The sequence below is a fragment of the Coturnix japonica genome, chromosome 1 (genome assembly GCF_054131305.1).
Source record: "Coturnix japonica strain WE chromosome 1, WE-NBRP24, whole genome shotgun sequence".
Classification (NCBI taxonomy): Eukaryota; Metazoa; Chordata; class Aves; order Galliformes; family Phasianidae; genus Coturnix; species Coturnix japonica.
The window spans coordinates 38506621-38527860 of NC_140663.1; the positions used below are offsets into that span (position 1 = coordinate 38506621).

Sequence of the window (21240 nt, forward strand, 5' to 3'; positions counted from 1 at the left end):
TCTTGTACATTGATAAGGAAAATCAATAGTCTTAACACCTGAACAAGCAAACAGTATAAACTGCCCTGCAAAATAAAACTGTTAAGCTATAGCAGGAACTTTGGTCTACTGCTCTCAGAGCCAAACAAAAAGTAAAAACATGAAATTGTACGAGTTAAATATTGAAACCCTTTTTAACTAAATGAGAAAAGAAGAGAACAGACCAGAGTAATAATCGAGCCATGCTCAATTTATTGTCCTGTTCAGTATAATACTGTAAACTACAGAGAGATTGGACAATCACTAGAGGTAAGATTTACATTTAGATAGCTGGGAAAATGGAGAAGAAAAGTATTTTATACGGTGTTAAAAAATAGCTGGGCAGAAGAGCCCTCCAAATCAAGATTTTAAGATGCCTCAGGCAGACAACACACAAAATGTCACTGCAAGGCACAGTGTGCTGCAATTTGAAAAACCAGTGTTTAATTAGAGAGAGGGAGACATTTTCAGTGCACTTAGCAATTGATTTTAAAAAGATGTCTCCTGTCTTTTACATTTTCAGTATCTCGGCTAAAATAGACAATCCATATTCTCAGTTAAGGAAAGCAATGCTCAACTGCAATAATTACAGCATTTTTAACACTCATCTTATTAAAAATTAAATTTCTAAAAGCTATTAAAGTGAAAACATTACCACCACCTTTCATATATATGTAACTATTCAGTACTAGGCACATCCTTGGCTACTGACCAGTATTCTATACAAAGCAGATAATTCTCTGCCTGGTCCACTTTTCCTTAACTCTATTTGAAACACAACTGTTTCTGTTACCTGGCAATGCAATTTTCAGTATTGAAAGCTACTTTGACTTCATCTTCTAAATATCCTCTTTTGGGCTCTACTTTGTGCCTACACCAGAATGAATGCCTTCTGGTGTGGCAGTCAATATATTTTCATACGTTGCCGTTTAATGTTTGATTTATTGCACCAATCATAGAATGAAGGTGATCAAATCCCATTCTCTCCATTTACAGGTAAGAAAACAAAGTGATCCATCATACAGAACAACAACAAAGATCACTGAAATGAAGAAAAGATGTTAAAACAAATCTGTGCCCTCTAGGGGAAATATCAGAAAGGTACCATTCCTTACAAACACTGAGGTTGTTTTTTCAGAAAGCAGTATTAAAATCTCTATATCAAATCTTTTACACATTTGTTTAAAATATGTGTAGAGACATATTTCAGGTAATTCTTGCAAAAATGGTAAAATATCAAGGTCAAACTCAGACTGAACCACCAAAAAACAAGCAAGCAATTATGGCATCTATGAACCTGGCTTTCACAGCCACACAGACATCTTCTAGAATGCATCAGTATTGCTGCTTACATCCAAAGTGCTATGAAACTGCCAAGTACAACTAATAATATCTATTCATATTAATAATTATGTATTAAAGCATCTATCTAACAAAATAGGGGAAGACTTAAGGATCTTTTACTATCAGTCCTCCAGCATATAGACAAAGTCTGTAAAGGAATAGTTTCAAGTGTCAAATTTTCAAAGCAGGTTAAAATTCGTGAGCAGACTGAAGATCTTTCTTGGTGCACATACAGAACATACTTTTAATATACATTTTTATCATTCTTGAACGTTAGAGTGTATTTCCTGTATCTCAGTTTATCATTTTGGGGTCCAGTTTGGCTTCATATCTTTCTGCTGCATATAAATCATTCTCCTTTTTTCTTCATCTCCATATCCGCTTGGCTCTGTGGTCAAAACAGATACACTGAGCATTTTGTGTACAACTTGAGTAAAACCATATGCTCTAACAGAGATATTTTAAGGATTAAATATTCAACAATTATAGAAGCAGTAGAAACGAAAATATTTCACACCAATAAAATACATCTACTTTCAAAATGTTGCATTCTTTTGCCACCAAAACCTTTCAAAGCAGATGTCTGAGAACTATGTAGTACTTGCTTGAAGTAACTAGACACGGAAGCAAGCCTAGATGACAGTAGGTGGTTTCAAGTTGTGAGAATCCTTCTTTGTTTTCTGGCTCAAAGCTTGCTTCCTGGGGTACTTCTTGTGATAAGACTCTGATTTATGGAGGAGGCAAATGATGGGTGCTACTGTGTAACCATCAGCATCACTTTGTGGACGTTTGAAAGCACCTTCTTTTAGAGCTGTTTGCCTCAGGAAGAGAGTGCTCAAAAGTGTTTACTGGCAGAAGATCTGGCCTGTGACTAAATAGCTCCAGCTCGGTATGGGAACACTGGGGAATGATACTGTCGTGTCCTGTGAAAAACAGGATGCAGATGGGCATCCCTGCTCCCTCTTATCTGCTGGCAAGGCCCAGAAGACAAGAACAAAAGAGTTTCTGCTGAGATCCCAGAGCCAGAGCTGCCATTCCAAGGAGAGCTGACTCAACCACTTTGGATTTGAGCTGCCACTCCAAAGAAAGCTGACTCAACCACATTGGACTTATAAATAAGTTTGTTGTACCACTGGAAATTGTCACTGTGGTCACCGTCATCGGAACAACAAAGCCTGATGACCCACCACTATTGCAGATCAATGACTGAACTACAAACCATGATGGATGCATGGTGGTTACTATCTCCCTCTTGCTTCCTACAAAGATTCCTTGCTTCTGTTTCCTAACTATACCCAACACCCTAACTTGCAATAGTGTCTGTCTTTCCCTTCCCCATCTCCCTGATTAAGATTTGTAACAAACTGGTCGGGCCATCATTTGAATCGCTGTTTCTTAGTCTCACGCTGGGTATACCTATACCAAAGAACCTCCTGTCCCTCCTATAAATTGGAGCAAGACACCAGTGCTTTGCATCTATATGGTGCCTAAACAGAATGCTGCATCTCTGACATTTGATTGGGGAAGTTCTAAGAAATTTTAAGAGATACATTTTCTCAATGAGGAAAAACACTTCTAATGAAAACACTAAATTATAAATATTTCTACAACAAATCTACCTGAACGGTTGTTTTAAACTTAGAGAATGTCTTGGCGTGTGGATTTCTTTTCCTCCAAGTTGGTGCATTGTAAGATCCTGAATAATATTTGTCTGCAGAAGAAAAAATAAAAAATAATTTCTTAATTTTTGCCACATTTTCAGGAAAGATTATATCATTCTGCTATGTAATTTAAAAGTAACATTTACTGAAGTATCAAATCACTGGATCGGATGAGTCATACATCACCCCCGTAATGCAAGCTATTATTAAATATAGACTTTAGTGCATTAAAACAGTTGTAATCATTCATCGTTTCCATGATGCTTACAGATTCTTCAGAAAAAAAGTTCCTGTGTTGAAAATGTTTCTAAAGAGTGGACTGCATTTAGAATAAACAAACCCATAACCCAACAAACACTTTTATCCCTGCACGTGAGAGCATCAGATGCAAGACAATATGTTAATGAATAGTCATTTTGTATAAAATTTGGTTACTTTTTTTACTGATACTATTATTTTCTTTTAACCCCAGATTAATTAAATTCATTCCAACAAGTAATCACATGATAACTCTGTTTTCCAGTTTGTATGCAGCATCTAAGTACCAGTTTTCAGTCTTTCATTTGCATCAAGCAGAATTTTTGGTTCCAAACTCAATGGTTCAGGTAGTCTTCAAAGAAAAGATACTGAAAATGGTGGGAGTTCTCTGTATGACAAAAACTCTGGACAAAATTTCTCTGAAATGCTCTATCCCATTTCTAGACTGGAAATTTGGTAAAATATATATTTTCCACTAAGAACATTCACTCCGTTATTCCTATACACACAATCTATTATTCCTGCAGATTTGAACAAAACAAATGTTAGAAGGAAAAAAAAATCCAAAACATTAAACTGTCAGTCCCTAAGACTAAACAAGGATGTTGAGATTGATTTCATGTATACTTTCTCATCTAAAAACAGTAATCTGTCACAGAATGTTCCTTTTATTGGAAATGAAGACAGAATAGCACCTCAAAATGGAGATCCAGCTTAACAAAAATAAATAAAACTGGCAACGTATTATTTTATTATTTAAATTATTTATCACTCTATTTGTCACTGAAGTGACATATAAAAAAACCCCCGCAATTATTAAATTATCACAGAATCACAGAATGACCCGGGTTGGAAGGGACCTCAAGGATCATGTAGTTCCAACCCCCCTGCCTAGCAAATAGGCAAAATATCAATGAAGATATGATACTATACTGTGTGAAGCTGCATTAGAAAGTTAAAAACAAGTGAGAGATATGAAATTAATTACATCTGAAAGAGCCAAAAAGTAACATATGAGATTCTAAATCCTACTCTAAGCTTCTTGTAAAATTCATGACATGGTAGCTATTATCAAGAAGACAGATGGCAAAAAGATGAAGGAAAACATCATCCTGAAAGAATGGCAGGAAGAATGAATTTGGTCTTCCATTCAGTATAGACAATGTGAGAACATAATAACATATATAACAAAAGTTCGGAGCAAACTTAAATTGGTAACATAACTTTGAATACAGTCCAAGACTTCATTTATTCTGGAAGAAAATTTATCATAAATAATGAAAATAATCATAAATCATATATAAAACTACAGTGAAATACTAGTTGCAAAGGCAAAGACAAAAAAATAAAAGGTCCTTCCCTTCATCCCCTGTCAGGAGAAGAAATGGTACAATAAATTTTTCTTGAGAGGAAACTAAAATTCTACTGGAAAACTACTCCTATTACTATTGATATTTAGAGTACCACGATAAATTAAAGTGGAGTATTACAAGGTCTATAAAACATCATATTTCAAAAGAAAGAAAAAAAAAAGAAGTGGGAATCAGCACAAAGTTTAAATGTGTTTGTATCTCTGCCTATTGATATTACTGCAATTTAATTAGGGAAGTTATGCTGGATGTTGTGGTTTTATGATTTTTGGTTATTGGTATTCCACACCGTAACATCATGAAGTGCACTGGGAGTTCAAGTTAATGCTCCAGTACCAGGTACCTGTCCCAGAAGAGAACTACAGTCCTCAGAAGACTGTTTGCTGTGCTGTTATCATTTCTGCTGAGAGGGAACAGATGTAAGGCCTTGGTAGGTCATCTGACAGCCCTTTTCTATCATCAGCCTCTCTCTCCTGCTGTTCATTCTGACCACACACATCACCTCAGCACTAGCATAAGGCCTACAGCTTTCAGATACACTCTCTCATTATATTTATTTGCTTCAATTCCAATTATATTGTATTATACCGTGTTACCTTGCATTCCGATACTTCATTTAGTAAATTAGTTTGTTTCTCCTCAGATCATCGTCGCTGTTTTTAATTATTTTGGGGTCCCCTGTTTCCCTTATGTGGAGGGGTGGATTTTGCAAAATCCCTCTACCCCGATAGTCACAGAACTGAGCCAAACCAGTCCATAAACCATAGACAAGTGACAAACAAGAAAGCAGCAGAATACAGTAAGGTATTTTAAGAGTAATTTTAAGACTTCTGTGTAAGCAGGAACTCACCTGTATACCCATTAAACATTGGTTCCTGTATTACTCTGGAATTACGGTAGAACACATATGCTGATCTTCGAGGTTCTGCAGAATTGAAGTAAGTGTTTCTTTCAGTCTGTCTCACAGAACGAACAGAAGGAGGAGTTTCATTATCCTTCCTTTGATAATTTCGTTGGTAATTTGTTGTAACTTTCGAGTATGAAGTGGGAATTCCTAGAATTGGAAGAACAAATTTATAAAAGTAATGTTGTGATATTACTCAAAATTTGACATATCAGAGATCACTAAAGGCTGGAAGACAATATATATATATATATATATACACACATTATATATTCTGTACAGACAGTCCACTCAAAATATGGACTGTCCATGTGCAACTCAAATGATTGAATGAGGTACTGCTAAATCATCAAATAGTTTAGTTTACTGAAATGGATAAGCCAACTGTTTTCTAAAAATACCTTTGCCTGTTCCTGTATTAGGTGAGTTTCGTTGCTCCTCAGAAATCCATTTCTTTTTCTTTACTCCCTTAAAGTGGTATTTCTTCACCCGTTCAGAGTTGTTTGTTGCTGAAAGATTTAAACAGCACAGATTTACTTTTCAAAAAGCACATGTTTTCTTCCCAAGAAATGCTATGATGTGTTGAAAACCTAATCTCACACTTCATACACAGGTTTCCTTAGGGAAGGAACATTCATTTACTCTTCAATTGTTTTGCAAGAATAGTTACACAAAATGAAAGCCAAAGTTGCTACATTTCCAATAGCACAATTCAAGGTCTCAAAATCCTGATGGCAAGCTCAAACTTCAACAATAACAAAGTCCAACAGTACTTTGAACTAGTACAATTACTTTGACTGATTCTGTCTCAGAATGTTGCCCACTAAGAATCAGAAAATCTTCAATTATACTGTAAAAAAAAATCTCATGTAAAAAAATCAGAAAATATACAATAATTAAGTACCTTTTACATTTGAGTACTTTGATGCAGCTGGTGTTCTTTCAAAAGGTAGTACCTCACTTCTTTTCCCATTAACGTATTTATTTCTCTGTGCTGCAAAATAATCACCCCCTACAGAAAATGAAGAAAATCATCCTTACGAAAGAACATGCTGAAAAATTAAATGTGTATGATTTAATTACAGCATTGTTTCTTAGCTGTAACTTTTTACTAGTGATAGTAAAAATCACCTAAAAGAAAGACATATACTGTGCATAAGTCATAGTAAAAGAAGTAGGTGGAAGAGAAGCTGAACATGATCCAGCAGCATGCACTGGCAGCCTTGAAGACCAACTATATCCAGGGCTGCATTAAAAAAGTGTGGCCAGCAGAGAGAAAGAGAGGTGATTTCCCCCTCTATTCAGCTATTATGAAGCCCCATCTGGAGCCCCCAGCACAAGAAAGATGCAGAGCTCTTGGAGCAGGTCCAGAGGAGGGCCACTAAGATGATCAGAGGGCTGGAGGACCTCTCCTATGAAGAAGGGTTGAGGGAACTGGGACTGCTTAGCTTGGAGAAGGCTCTGGGGTGACCTCAATGTGGCCTTCTAATACTTGAGCAGAGTGTATAAACAGAAGAGGGAACAACTGTTTATGAGGATGGAATAATAAGGGGAAATGGTTTTAAACTGAGACAAGGGAGATTTAGATATTAGATATTAGGAGAAAGTTTTTCACACAGACAGTGGTGACGCACTGGAACAGGTTGCCCAGAGAGACTGTGGATGCCCCATCCCTGAAAGCATTCAAGGCCAGGCTGGATGTGACTCTGGGCAGCCTGGTCTGGTGCTTGGTGACCCTGCACATAGCAGGGGGGTTGAAACTGGATGATCAATTGTGGTCCTTTTCAAGCCAGGCCATTCTACAATCCTGTAATAATATGTAAGATACATTTATACTGTTTCATAGTTGTCTGAAGCTAGAAGATGCACACCACTTTGCTCAAAGCTAGACCAGGTATCCCTAGTATATTAATGAATAATTTTGCATCAACAAACTAAGGGGAGAAAAAGGAATAACACAGTAATTCTTATTAGTTTTTACCAGTATTTAATATTTATGAAGAAAAGGAGCAAATACTGTTAAGTAAACATACGTAGTCATTCCTACACTGACTTTGTTAACTTCACAAGCCACTTCTTTGTCCAAAATAAAAGGGAAAAAGTCAAATTAAACCAGTGTAAAGGTTTTTTACATATACTATAATCTTAAAAAAAAATGGAATCAAAAATGGTATTTTCAATCTTTACAATTAGTGGTGTAGTATTAGGAGTGTATATGACATGAGTAATAAAAAACAAACAAATAAACAAAAACAACTATGTATTTCAATTATTATTTTATATTTAAGCAGTGATGTTTATTGCTGGCATATTGATTTATGGCAGCTTTCTCTACCACATGATGTTCAGTACCAAGAAGCCAATGTTAATTACCTTCATTTTCATAGGATTTATTATGTGTTCTGCTAATACACTGCACCGATACTTTCCTTCCTGAAGTCTCTCTCTCTCTTTCCACATTATTAATTTTTGTAGGAATTGTATTACTGTCACCTGGAAAGGCAAAGAAAGAACATTTTAGCACCCTGTGAATAAGCACAATAAATGAAAATGTCATTCTCTTCCCTCCACATCTATGAATTAGTAATTAGCTTAAAGCAATTTCCTTTAACTGCTTGCTTTATATTCTTCTTTCTCTTTTATTACTCATTTGGATTGTGTATGGTGTAACTATGCTCTGATGTGTAGCATGTGAGTTTTCTAAGGAAATCCCACAATAATTAGGTGAACCTGAGATATGGTAAACTTAGTCTACAAAGATGAAAATACCTGCCTTTCCACAAATCATTCTCGACAGTTTCCATTGGTAATTGCTCATTTTCCAAAGGTGGAGGTGGAGATAACATTTCTGTTGACTGGTGTTCCTGAGGGTACTGAATCCTATAATATTCTCCTAGACATATCCCCAGAAGAGGAAAAATTATATAATTTATATTATAAATTATATTGTTAAATTAAATTATTATTTTCTATGTTTATAATATTATTTATATATTATATATTATTGTCATTATTATTTATATATTTATTATATGTTCATAAAAGGGTCACCGATTTCATATTTACCAGATCTATGGCACATTTCCCTTATTGCTCTTTCCTCTTCAATGTCTTCAGCAGTCCTTTCCACAACAATACCTGCAGGAAACATTTTAAAACGATTATTTTCTTGTGCTGTACAAAGACCTTTAATGTTTCTTAAATAGCTAATAACACAGTGAATTTCATTTTTGTCATGATTATTCTTAAATGTTAGGTTTTATCAAGCACAATGGAATTTCAGCTACAGCATCTATTAAAAAGTCACTTTTTGTTGACTTGAAGTGATTTTAAACCATTTTCAGTATTAATTTGCAAAACATTCATTTACTCTCACAAGGAAATCTCAATGAACATGTTATCAAGGACTTTTTGTCACAAAGACTCTGCCCAATGTTGTAAACCTGTAATGTCTGCTGACACAGCTAGTGAAGTGTTTCTTTACTGTCTCAGTTAAGATTAATAAGATTAATCTCTATGTGAGATGAATCCAACTGCTTAATTACAGGTGTGGTGGCTTTTTTTTAATATACGTGTTTTGCAATACATATGTGTAAACCAGTGAAGCATATTACACAAACTCTACTAGATTTAAGAATAAACTTTTTTTTTTTTTTTCTTTTTGTAATAAAATGAGACTGCTAACTGGACTGAGAACTTGTATATTACAGTATTTGACAGACATCTGAATATTTTAAATTCTAATTGATGAAAAATGGAATTTGTGAATTATACCAGCATCAAAATATGAAACTAGACGCTTTGCAGTAGTTAGAAAATACTGGTTTAGTCATGCATCCAGAGATTAACAGTTTCGTTGAAAACAATTTCAAAAACTTGTGAACAACTCTTTCCTAAAATAATTAATGGTCATGAGAATAAATCAGTTATGAACTATATTGCAAAAGGTGAAAAACATCCACTCTACTTTCTTGTAAGAGGAAATATAAAACTTGTTTACTATTCCTGTTGTCTTCATCCTCGTCTTCATCCTCGTCTTCATCGTCCTCTTCACTGTTGAGTTCTACGATCACTGGAGGGTGAATCGGTCTTATAAAAGCCTCCTGAATTCTGAGGGACTCTTGACTATGGGCAGAATTCAGAACTCCTTCTTGGCCTTCCTGTTGAAATACAGTATCTGCAGAAAAGAACATGATACTGATTTTTTCAGGAGAGAACTGCAATACAGAATCCAGGTTCAGACCAGCAGGAATTCTTCTGAAATAATTATCATATTTGAAGTAGCTGCAAATAGATTAATTGTGCCTTTATCTTCAGAGGCAGGCAAAAGAGCACTTTCCAAACACAGTGAGAATTAAAATGTATGCATGCTACCTCCTCTGAAGGAAAAGATAACACACTGCTGACTATAGCCTTCTGAAAACAGAAGCATTTTAATCATTCTATGCTGTTTAAAAAAGTCTGTATATCTCTTCCTGCTAGTAGAAAGACAAATCTAAGTCAGTAACTTTCTTCCACTCTCTTTGTAGATAGTATACAAAATAGGGAAATATGTACATAATATGTATATGTATGTAATATATGTATATTAGTAATATCTTGGTTGAAGTGAATCAATGATTATAGGACTCATCTTATGGAAATACATTTAGCATGCTAAACAGCAGGCAGGCCTGTATTTGCTTCATGGGGCATCAATTTTGAAGAATTTAGCACTGTTAAGCTCTAAGCCAAATCAAACTTTAACAAGATTTTTAAGTCTTGAAATAAACAAATAGTTTTAGTATTGGCAGTGTTATTGTGAGCACCCAGACTGTGGAGTTACACATATTCAAGTAAATGCAGCAGGTCCATTTTCTTGTTCTAATTCTTGGGCATTTACTCCTAGAAAGGGTGCCTTATCCACAGTGGCTACTGGGCATCTTATCTAGTTCATACCATACCCAAAAGTGTACTTAAGTTTACAGCAGCTCTGGCTGGCAGAGGCTGATGTTGTGGATGTTGGAACTGTACTAAAAGCAGTATGGACACTCATACAAACATTACTGCTACTGCCTGTGGGAACCCAAGTGGGGCAGTGCCTGAAGGGTGGGCCCTGGGGTACAGAGCTGTGTTGCAGCAGTTCTTGGGGAGCTACAGCCTGTGGGAACGCCATGTGGGATCAGTTTAAGGATGGCATCCCACTGGAGTGACCCCAACACTAGGTAAAGAGTGATCATAAGGGAGCAGAAGAGATGAAGCATTAGGGACTGACTGCAGACCCCAATCCCCCACGTTTCCTCATGCTGATTCAGGGGAGGAGGTAGAAGAGAACAGACAGAGGGAAATTATAGAGGGGAAACATTTATATATTTTAGTCCCTGAATTATACTGTAGAGTAAGGCCAGAAAAGCCCCTATCAAATTCAGAAGTTAAAAGATTAATGATTTCCTATAAAACAAAATCTTCAGACTAAATCTGAGTTGTATTTTCTGTGTAGTGCAAAAAAAGGATGACTTACTGTCTACCACTCCAAAAATACAGCACAGATGAAAAGTTAGTGTAAAATCTGTATTCCACAGATCTCAGCAATCTAAATTGCCATTTACTAATTCATCTTTTACATAACTAATAGCTATTTAGATTTTTAATGTTCCACCTAGATAAATGAATATAGAAACCCATCCATATACCAATACGACTTCTTTGTTCACTTTGAACACTATGTGATAGCTGGGCACACTGATTTATTTGCAGTGCTGTATTTCTTGATGTTAACATGCGCTATGTAAGCAGTGGAAGTTTAAGGATATTTTCAAATATTTACTTAATTTGGTAGACAAACTGCAGAGAAAATGCTTTTACTTACTGCTACTAGGTGGCAGAAAAAGTCCATTTATATTACGAGGTTTGCTATGATGGAAGATGCAACTGATCCTCACACAGCCTACTGGCTGCGTTTCCCAGAAACAGAAGATGTTGCTGTAGTTTTGCTGTGAGACAAAACATTTTCAGACATTATAAATGTAAGAATACAAGTGGACTACACTGACTAACACACAGTGTACTGTGAGGAACTGATGATTAACACCTTGGAGGACTATACAGTGATCTGTTAGAATGTTTAAAGTTATATTTAAGCCAAAGGATACAGTACTGTTGCCAGATTAGAATAGAGTATATCTGTCTACATATGCTACTGCAGCATACTCCACTGCAGACATTTTATGAGATGTTGGGAAGAAAAAAATATCTTTATTGTATACAGTATTTATTTAATTTACACGTACCTGAGTTTCCTCCTCTACAGAAAGGGATAATCAGACCTATCTCAAATGAAATCTACTGTAGAAGTGCAAATCTCATGCTTATTCTCTCTTAAAAGACATGGGCTTGTGGGAAAATAAGGACTACAAAAACCCAAAAACATCAAGATGCCTAAAAGAACCTGAAAATGTAATACTTTAGGAGCATCCTAAATCCTTGTACAGATTTGTCAGATATGGATTACAAAAAAAGGAATAAAACTCTTTTGTTTCATTTCCCATTCAAGACTACTTTGGCAAGAGATAGTCACTTTTAACCTCAGATTAAAAACTATGCTTGAAGAAACTCAGTCCTATCTACCTTTGTGCAAACACTTCCCTTGTCTCCTTAATGCACACAAGGTATCATAGCTGAGAGGTTTTTCAGAGGGACAGAATCTTCACTATAAATCCTAATGAGGAGAATGAGTTTGAGGCTTACACATGTAAAATTCCTATATATGATGTGGCTGTTTTAAGTGAAAATCTCCTCCAATGAGACCATAGAGCAGCCAAGTACAAAAATATTATGATGAAAAATATTTACAAGTTACCAAAAATGTTCAAGATTTGATTTTCTGAGACTACTGTCATTAAACTGCTTAGGCCATCTGCCAGTTGTTTTTTCATATGATACACAAAAGCTTAATGGGAAAAAGCAAGTACTGACATTGTTTCGTTCAGTTATTTAATTATTGCTGCTTCACTTCTACATACAATTACAATGCTGGGATTATACTGATCAGGATTTTTCCAGATTAAGTCTGAGTACAGTAGTGCACAATTAGCATGTTCCCAATGAAAGTGCCTTTCTTTAGTCAAAACTGTCTCCCTGCCTTTTAAGGTTTTTCGATTCTAGCTTTTTTTTTTTTGATTATACAATTCATTTTCCCTATAACCTGAGCATGTCACAAGGAATCTCATAATTAAAAGCAGGTGTGTTCTCATGAATGCCCTGAAGAAATGAAAATCAAGTTTATATTTGGGATATGAATTATACACCAGCTGAGAGTTGTGAATGACCAGCTATTTCTCAATGAATTTGTCTATTTTTTAAAGAAAAGCGCAGACCTTAAATTGTCTGAATTCTCCCCGAATTGGAATATTCTCATCTGCTTTGTGGAGATAAGTTTCACTTTACAAACATTAGCAGCTGAAGGGGCAGAATCAAAGAGCAGCATCTTAACACCACATTGCTTTTGGAATTCAGTCAGTACAGCTGGTTCATGCACTGAGACATGCTGGGGTTTGGAGCCAAAGCCTGTTTCCAAAGCATTAATGCCTAAATCGCTAATGCTCAAACAGGTGCAATAACCAAGAACCCTGCACCCAGCACTGGATTTTTACCAATTGGAACAGAAACATTTATTTTCTTGAAGGACGAAACCCATTATGAATGGCTTTATTTTCTGTAAATAGGCTTTAAAGAAATTCAGGTAATCAGTGTAAGCAGAAATTATAAACATGGTCTATTAGCTTGGATTTAACATAACACTGACAGATTAAGAGAGATGAGTGATTTTTAAGGAGGATTTTAAACTTCTGTGCTTCCTGAGTGTCTGAGCCCTACTCACAGGAGTAATTAGGATAATTCGCCCTTTTCACTTCTGAAAAATCAGACAACTGATTTACACATACTGCCATGATAAAGACATACCAACTTCTAACGGTAGATAATAAATCTCCCTCTAAATATGCATGTATCAAAGAATTCAAGGACGCTGACCACTCCCAAATCTATAGCATTTACCTGTGCATACGGAGAATAAAAATAGCGTTCATTCCCACCTTCAGCCATTTTCACTTCTTACGCATCAACTCTGCTCGTTGTATTCAGGCAGAGCACACATTAAACATAAAAGCTATCCCTGTACGGGGAAATTTTAAATTTTATCCTGAAAACAGTACTTTCCTTTAAAAATTGGCTTTTCAAAACTTCAACTCTGCCTCTGTTTCGAAACAAGACTCCGACTGACAGCGTAGCTAAAACTAAGTACAGCAGAGCTAAGGAGATGACCAGGTTGGTTAGCTGTCAAAGATGGTGGCTAGTGGGGATAGAATGTTACGTTTCCCTGGTTTCCACCGCTCCTCTAGATCTTGTTGCATCATCAGATGACATCACATAGCCTTTCAGGCTTGAACCTCTTCCCTATTTGCACTGCTGGAGAATTAAGCATGGAATATCGAACCTTTTCCAAGTTTCTTGTTAACTCCTCTTCCACAATTTCTTCTTGCAAGGTTTCTTTCAAAAATTTTGCTGTAAAAGGGAACAGACCCGTTCGACATAGTTTAAACGATACCCAACCTCTCACTGTAGGAGCTGTGGTCTCCTAAACAAATATTTGACACAACAAATACAAATCTTACCCCTAAAATCCTTTATGGCCATGCTTTTCTTACCGTATCTCCTTGTACTGAGACACTTGCTGCTTCCTGTCAGTACACTCTAAGGCGCTGAGTGCTGATGTTGTTTGTGTTAATTACTTTATCTCGCTCCCATGATGTCCACTGCCACAACTAAAGCGGAGAGAACAGCACAGACTTGTGTTACCAATTAACACCTCCATTCTCATACAAGTCCTGGGTTGCGATGACTTCGCTTGTAAGTGCTGCCCCCTCAGTGTGGGCAGGAAAAGCAAGAGCTCCAGAAGTTACGTACACTTTCCATCTCAACTCAGCACCCAGGAAATTTAAGAAAATAGATTAAGAACAGATTAAGACAATGAATAAAGGACGATCAGTGGGCAGGAGCGTACACTGAAACAGTTACCGCCGCCAGGAACAACTCTTAACTCCGACTACACAGTGATCCTGAGCAACGAAAGGAGGCGGCCGTCCCACCTGAGGTACAACCTGACACTGAGAAGTCTGCGCTGCTTGGGGACACGGTTCCCATACCCGTGCAGAGCGGTGTGAAGGCTGCCGAGCGAGGGCAGCCGCTGAAGTAACAGCCAACGGCTTTCAGCTCAGCCCCAGCGCGAGCTCCATCCCGACGCTCCGCCCGCCGCGAGAGCCGGCCCCGCTCCGCCATGAGGCTCCCGCTGAGCGCTGCCGGACTACGCCTCCCATGGCGCAGCGCGGTGCGGGCGCGCATCCGGCCGGGAGCGGGGCCGGCGGTGGGAGAGAGGCGGCGGGGCCATGAGCCGTAGGGGTGCGGTGCAGCGCAAGGTGCCGTGTTTGTTCGTGACCGAGGTGAAGGAGGAGCCGTCCGCCAAGCGTGAGCGCCAGGTGACCGGGGCGGTGCGGGTTGGAGGAGGCGCTGGGCCCGGTAGGCCGAGATCGGGAACCCGGCCCGGCTACGGGGGAGCTCCCGAGGGGCGAGGGCGAAATGTCAGAGGGTGGCTGGCATCCGTCTGTGCGGCTGTAGGCTTCCACTTCCTGCTGTCCAGTTTGACTGAAACATCTGTTAGGTTAGGGTCCTTTCCTAAATTGCTATTCCTTCATATGGATTCATATGGAATTAGGTATGTGGGCAAGGATAGCACTGGGGCTGCTAAGAAAGGCAATGCTAGTAGGAAAACTGATGTTTTCTTCACTGCTTGAAAATGTTACCTTCATATGAACTTTATGTTATGGTTATAGTGGAATGTTTGAGGGAGAACTCATTATAACCTTTCAGTTCTGAAAGGAAGCGTATGGAAAAGGGGGAGAGTAGCTTTTTGTACATGGTCTGATAGTAATAGGACGTGGGGAACCATTCATGAGAGGGGAGATTTAGGTAAGATGTTAGAGGGAACATCTTTATTTGGGGGGGGAGGGAGGTGACGTGCTGGAATAGACTGTCACAGAATCACAGAATGACCCGGGTTGGAAGGGACCTCAAGGGTCATGTAGTTCCAACCCCCCTGCCTAGCAGGGCCACCAAACATACACCTTTACTAGATCAGGTTGCCCAGGGCCCTGTCCAACCTGGTCTTGAACACCTCCAAGGATGGGGCATCCACAACCTCACTGGGCAGCCTGTTCCAGGGCCTAACCACTCTCCTAGTGAAGAACTTCCCCCTAATATCCAGCCTAAATCTTCCCTCTTTCAACTTAAAACCATTTCCCCTTGTTCAGCTAAGAGAGCTGTGGGTGCCCCGTCCCTGGAGGTGTTGATGGCCAAGCTGGAAGTGGCCGTGGGTAGCTTGATCCAGTGGGTGGTGCCACTGCCTGCTGCAAGGGATTGGAACTACATGGTCTTTAAGGTCCCTTCTAACCCAAGGCATTCTATGATCCTATTAAATAGTCCTGCAATGTAAATGGAGTATGTAGAAGCTTCTCTTTTTGTGAGTTCTATGTTCTGTGTTTGGAGACATTTTCAAGATGAGAGCTTCCTTATGTTTGACCAGCAGGAAGAGACAGTGACCAGCTTATAGTTCAAAGCTGACTAGGGACAGAGGAAGGAGAGATGATTATTATACAAGAAAATATTGTTAATTCAAACACGTATAGGCCAGCAGTACAAAGCAGGAAAGTATAAAAACAATGCAGTAATGTAGCAGTGATTAGGATTTAAAATAAAGAGGTGATTAAAATACCTGTCTTCTTTTCAGCCATTCAAAGTTTTGGCAACTGAAACCCTAAATGAAAAGGCGTTAGAGGCAGATATATACAATGCAGTTCCTACTGAAAAGGTGGATGGGACCTGCTGCTATGTAACTACCTATAAAGGTAATAAGGAAGATCCATATAGGAGTTTCTCATTCTGACTAGTGGCTTGTTGAAGTTAATCACAAAGTAATAGTTACCATAAATATATTGTGTTGTCCTTAAAGTTGTTAGAGATTTCACTCTCTAATGTATGTGAAGTACAGTTGAAGTTTACATGCCTCATTTGAAAAATGATTATTAGTAGATGTTCTTTGGATGCTAGAATTTATGTAGAGGATGTGTAACTTCCTTGAGAAGGATCAATATTATGGAGGTTGGAGGAAAATTATTAGATTGGTTTATTGCATCACTGGGGTTCTTGCCTTTCCCTGGAGTAGTAAGGAAATGTTGTATTAAACTAGGCAAAATTCATCAAGTAGATTTTCAGATTTGTATACAATAACTAAATCGTTAATTAAAGCAGTGCTTTGGATATGAAGTAGCGACAAATGAGCAACAATTTCGTGCTTTAACCTTTATGCAGTTGATTTCTGTACTATGCGGGGTACTATTACGTAAGTAAACGGCTGTTTTTATAACTTTGGGACCTGTAGGGCAGCCATACCTATGGGCCAGGCTGGACAGAAGACCCAACAAACAAGCTGAAAAAAGGTTCAAACGATTCTTATATTCAGTGGACGATTGTAAAGGTCAGTAAAGATTTTTTCCTGCAGGATACTTCACCTCTCATCTGACGCAGAAAATGCCACTTATCCAGCTCCATTTTTTTTTTGTCATGTCACTCATCGTTTCTTCTCTCATCCTAATGTAAATATATTACTGGCTATTCAGGTAGCTATTTCTTAATCTTAACTACTTAGAGGCCAATATATGTTACTTTAAACCTCCTGATTCTAGACTGTAAATCAAGCACTGGTGCTTTTACAAAGTAATGTGCTGTCTTTCAAATAAGGTTTAGATTGCAGTATTTTAATGCTTCCATTGACAGAGGATCAAAATGTAATTCTATCAGTTTGCCAATTCTAAATGCTGCATTTATATGTCTAGAATTCCTTTGGAATGTTGAAGAGGATTTCAAGCCTGTTCCAGATACCTGGATCCCAGCCAAGGAAATAGAGTTCTCTAATGGCAATCCTTTGCCTGATGAAAATGGACATATGCCAGGTACACGTGATAAAATGGTGAAAAAATATTGTTTTGAAGTTAATCAGAATTAGTAAAAATAGTAGCTGGCACATTTAGAAAACAATCAGAATATTATTTGTTCATTATCCAGAAAGGCTTTGTTCGGACATACTGAAAATAAATACAATTTGTCTTCAGCTGAAGTTCTGTACGTCCATACTAGAAAATTGCCATGTTTGTATTCTTCTTATATTTCTTAGAGATATAACTGTTTCTCTGTTACTCTGTTTTTATCTAAGGTAACTGTTGTGTTTTTTTGTTGTTGGTTTGGTTTGATTTTAATGCATATACAGATTTATTTGGCGTTTGATAAATTTAGATAACTTATTTTGGTAAAATGGAATGTTTTTTCATAGGTTGGGTGCCTGTGGAGAAAAACAGTAAGCAGTATTGCTGGCACTCATCTGTTGTAAGTTATGAGACTGAAATGGCACTTGTATTGAAACACCATGCTGACCCCGGGCTTTTGGAAATCAGACCAGTGTCACTGTCAGAACTTCTAGAACAAACACTGGAGCTTATTGGGACAAATATTAATGCAAATCCATACGGTAAGTTTGTACGGATAAAAATATTCAGTGATATTTTAGCTGGAAAGGCATTAATGTTCTTTGTGTAATTTTTTATTTCTTTTTCTCCCTTTGAATAGAAGAAAAGGCATGTTTAAATATGTAACATTTATTAGGAAGGAAAGGAAGGGCTAGCTCAAAGAATACTCTCAGGTTGGTACCCAAAATGCACTCAGCTTAGAACATGAAATTGTTACAAGTTTGTCTATTAAACCCCTGTCTGCCTGTGTGTTCTTCAGGAGTTAATATGAAAATTGCTTTGCCGTAGCTTTTCAACAAAGAGCAGCAGTTTTATTCATGCAAACAACCATAAAACTTTCTTCATGAAGGTAACTGTGATTATTTAACTTTGATTTTAAAAATATGTGCCTATTATACACACACACATACACACACACATATACTTATATATATCTATTTATAGGAAACAGTTTATGGCATACCTGAAACTGAGGTTTCTGCTATACTGATGCAGAGCTTTGTGACTCCTGAAAGATGGCTTTGCTGTCCAAGACTACTGCTTGCTCAGTAGTCAGGACATAATCTAACTAATCCTTACTGCATTTTTCAGGCAGTTAATGAGTATAATCTCATTTTTTAATGAGAATTTCCCAGGGGAAAAAATAAAATAAAATACACTGACTGGAAAAGTTGTGCTTTTTTTCTTGATGCTGCTTAATTCATTAAAATAGAAAAATTTATTCAGCTGATTTTCTTAAAGTTCTGGTCTTAGTTTTCAGTGTGAATCTTCGGCCACTGAAGAGGCAAAGCTTTTTTATTAAACAGCCTTGCCTAAGTGATATTGCGCATTCATTAGAAAATATGCAGTTTCTCAAACTAAGATGTTTGTGGTATGAGCCGTGATCTTTGAAGCATGAAGAATTTAGTGGCTCTGTGGTTGCCGAGGAGGTGAACATGAGCATGAAACTGACGACTGTAACAACTGAGGCATGTTAATGTATATTCTATAAATAAAAGTTGTATGAGGAGAAGATGGCTACATTTGATATTTATGTGTAATTGGTCTTTAAAAGACAGTATATTGCTGTAGAGTCTAGTAGAAATCTGCCTCTATTGAGCACTTTTTAGATGTCTGTAATAAAAGTGAGATGAATGTTAAAACACATAACTGCAGAAAGATTTTTGTTCCCTTTAACATAGGACTGGGAAGCAAAAAGCAACCTATACATCTTCTGGTACCACATGGAGCATTTGAAATAAAGAACCCACCTACTTTGAAACAAAGTGACATAGTGTCCTGGTTTGAAGGCTGCAGTGAGGGCCAAGTTGAAGGAATAGTTTGGCACTGCCGTGATGGATGTTTAATCAAGGTAAATAGATAGACAGATGTGTAGAAAGCGCTATAATAATTTGTAGATGCTGAGGCACTGTGGCTTATCATTCAGTTTTTACCTTCCTTCTCAAATTCTTTGCTAGCACTCGTAGCAAATTTGGTTACAGTAGAATTAAGCAAGCCACTGAATAGCATTCACCGCAGCTGATGGTTTATTACATTTTTTTATCACCCACATTATGTTTATAGTAATTGTGAATATAAGATAATTTTCCTATCTACACAGCGTTTGGTCAACATTTTAAAACTTTGTTTAAAAAATTCATTTTTTGTAAGGTTGACTTAAGAGAATAAGGACTGATAGATGTAATCTTTGATTCATTAGCAAGTTAATTTTTATTTCTGATGCTTTAGAGGACGCGGTGGTTCTTGTTTGCTTTTTGTGCTTTGCTTAGTCTTATAAGTCTAACAACAGATAACTCATAAGTGTTTATCAGAATTGACCTAGTACAGAGAATCCTAGAACTGAATCCCCCAAACAGGGAATTCTCGGGCTGGTATATCAAAATCTCTAAATGAATCTATTTTTTTTTGTTTTAGCTCCATCGCCATCATCTTGGTTTATGCTGGCCACTTGCAGAGACATACCTGAATTCTCAGCCTGTTGTTATTTCTTTCAATAGAAATGACTATGACTGTGATTTTGGACCAAAGAGTTTGTTTCACCAGTTTTCAAAACTAGACGGTCAAAGATTTGACAGACTCAAAGATATCAAGTTTGATGACTGAAGTTACTTTTCTATTTAATAGCTCTATGTCCTGCATTCCGATTTTTTTCTATCACAGAACTCCTTACAGAAAGGAATCTTCCTACTTGAACAGCAAGCTCTGTACTCTACAGTTTGAAGTTTTTATCAAATGACTTATCATATGTAGTAATGTACGTGACATCCAGAGCAGAATCTAGCTTCTAGCATGTTTATTTTCATTTTTGAAAAATCCTCAACTTGTGCACCCATTTCTGGAACTGCTAATGGTTAAGCAGCACGTTGTCTAACAAACTGGCTGATCCTAGTAGCTTAGTTAACGAATGTAATCAACTGTGAAAGTTCCCTAGGATGCGCTTTGCTAAATATAATTACTGTGACACAACATGTAGAACTCAGATTCATGACCTAGTTGGTTGTATTTTTATCAGTGATGAATAGATTTCTGGTGGGACTGGAATTAGGCCTGAAGTTTGATGATTTCTTAAAACATTTATGTCTTTCTTGGGTGAAAATATGTTATGGACTTATTCAGTTGATAAGCTGCAGCGTTGTGCCAGAACCTGAGAAACTAATTAAGCTACATCCTACATCTACTTCCACTATTTTTGTGCAAAGATTAGAGGAAGTAAAAGGAAGTATACTCATTCTATTTTGAAGATTCTTAGTGAAAGATTTGACTTGGCTTCATAGTTAACATTATAAGACTGCATCTAAATTTATGAAACATTATTAAGTATTTGAAAAAAGATGGCACAAATAATAAAGTAAGAATGTATAGTGGTTTGAGAGTGGGCTTTTATTTGCGCTACAAAACTATACATCTATATGTATAAAGTATAGAAAATGGAAAAATTCACATAGTAACTGTACATTTATTTACAAAAATACTTCTAGTTTGGCTGCTGTACTGCAAGCATGTTTTCCATTCTCTATTCTTGAATTTTGTACAATTAATGTAAAAATAATTAACGTTGTAAGAACGGAGGTGAC

At 37.2% G+C, this 21240-nt stretch overlaps 2 protein-coding genes across 16 annotated transcripts; one reads left to right on the forward strand and one right to left on the reverse strand.

Annotated features, from left to right (window-relative positions):
- Positions 1-211: 211 nt before the first annotated feature.
- On the reverse strand, positions 212-14899 carry ZC3H11D (zinc finger CCCH-type containing 11D). 12 transcript variants are annotated; one of them, XM_085538220.1, is made up of 12 exons: positions 14738-14899; positions 14240-14356; positions 11404-11527; positions 9556-9732; positions 8622-8693; positions 8329-8448; positions 7929-8048; positions 6460-6567; positions 5957-6064; positions 5502-5705; positions 2982-3073; positions 212-1750 (listed from the first exon to the last, which is right to left on the reverse strand). In XM_085538220.1, the coding sequence occupies exons 5-12, from the start codon at positions 8635-8637 to the stop codon at positions 1712-1714; spliced, it is 807 nt and encodes a 268-aa protein (XP_085394346.1). In that variant the 5' UTR covers positions 8638-8693; positions 9556-9732; positions 11404-11527; positions 14240-14356; positions 14738-14899; the 3' UTR covers positions 212-1711. The 12 variants fall into 12 exon arrangements, with proteins under 12 accessions (XP_085394346.1, XP_085394366.1, XP_032299707.2 ...); XM_085538240.1 differs by having other exon boundaries at positions 8325-8448; positions 14738-14889; XM_032443816.2 differs by having other exon boundaries at positions 9556-9715; positions 14738-14886.
- Positions 14900-14939: 40 nt separating this feature from the next.
- On the forward strand, positions 14940-21030 carry RLIG1 (RNA 5'-phosphate and 3'-OH ligase 1). Of its 4 annotated transcripts, XR_014942930.1 has the most exons (9): positions 14940-15067; positions 16375-16492; positions 17026-17121; positions 17480-17596; positions 17974-18168; positions 18267-18339; positions 18426-18515; positions 19348-19517; positions 20081-21030. XR_014942930.1 is itself a non-coding variant. In XM_015857911.3 (7 exons), exons 1-7 carry the CDS (start codon positions 14978-14980, stop codon positions 20267-20269), a joined length of 975 nt encoding a protein of 324 aa, XP_015713397.2. In that variant the 5' UTR covers positions 14940-14977; the 3' UTR covers positions 20270-21030. The 4 variants fall into 4 exon arrangements, 3 of the variants coding, with proteins under 3 accessions (XP_015713397.2, XP_085394399.1, XP_085394403.1); XM_015857911.3 differs by lacking the exons at positions 18267-18339; positions 18426-18515; XM_085538273.1 differs by lacking the exons at positions 18267-18339; positions 18426-18515 and having other exon boundaries at positions 14940-15056.
- Positions 21031-21240: the final 210 nt, after the last annotated feature.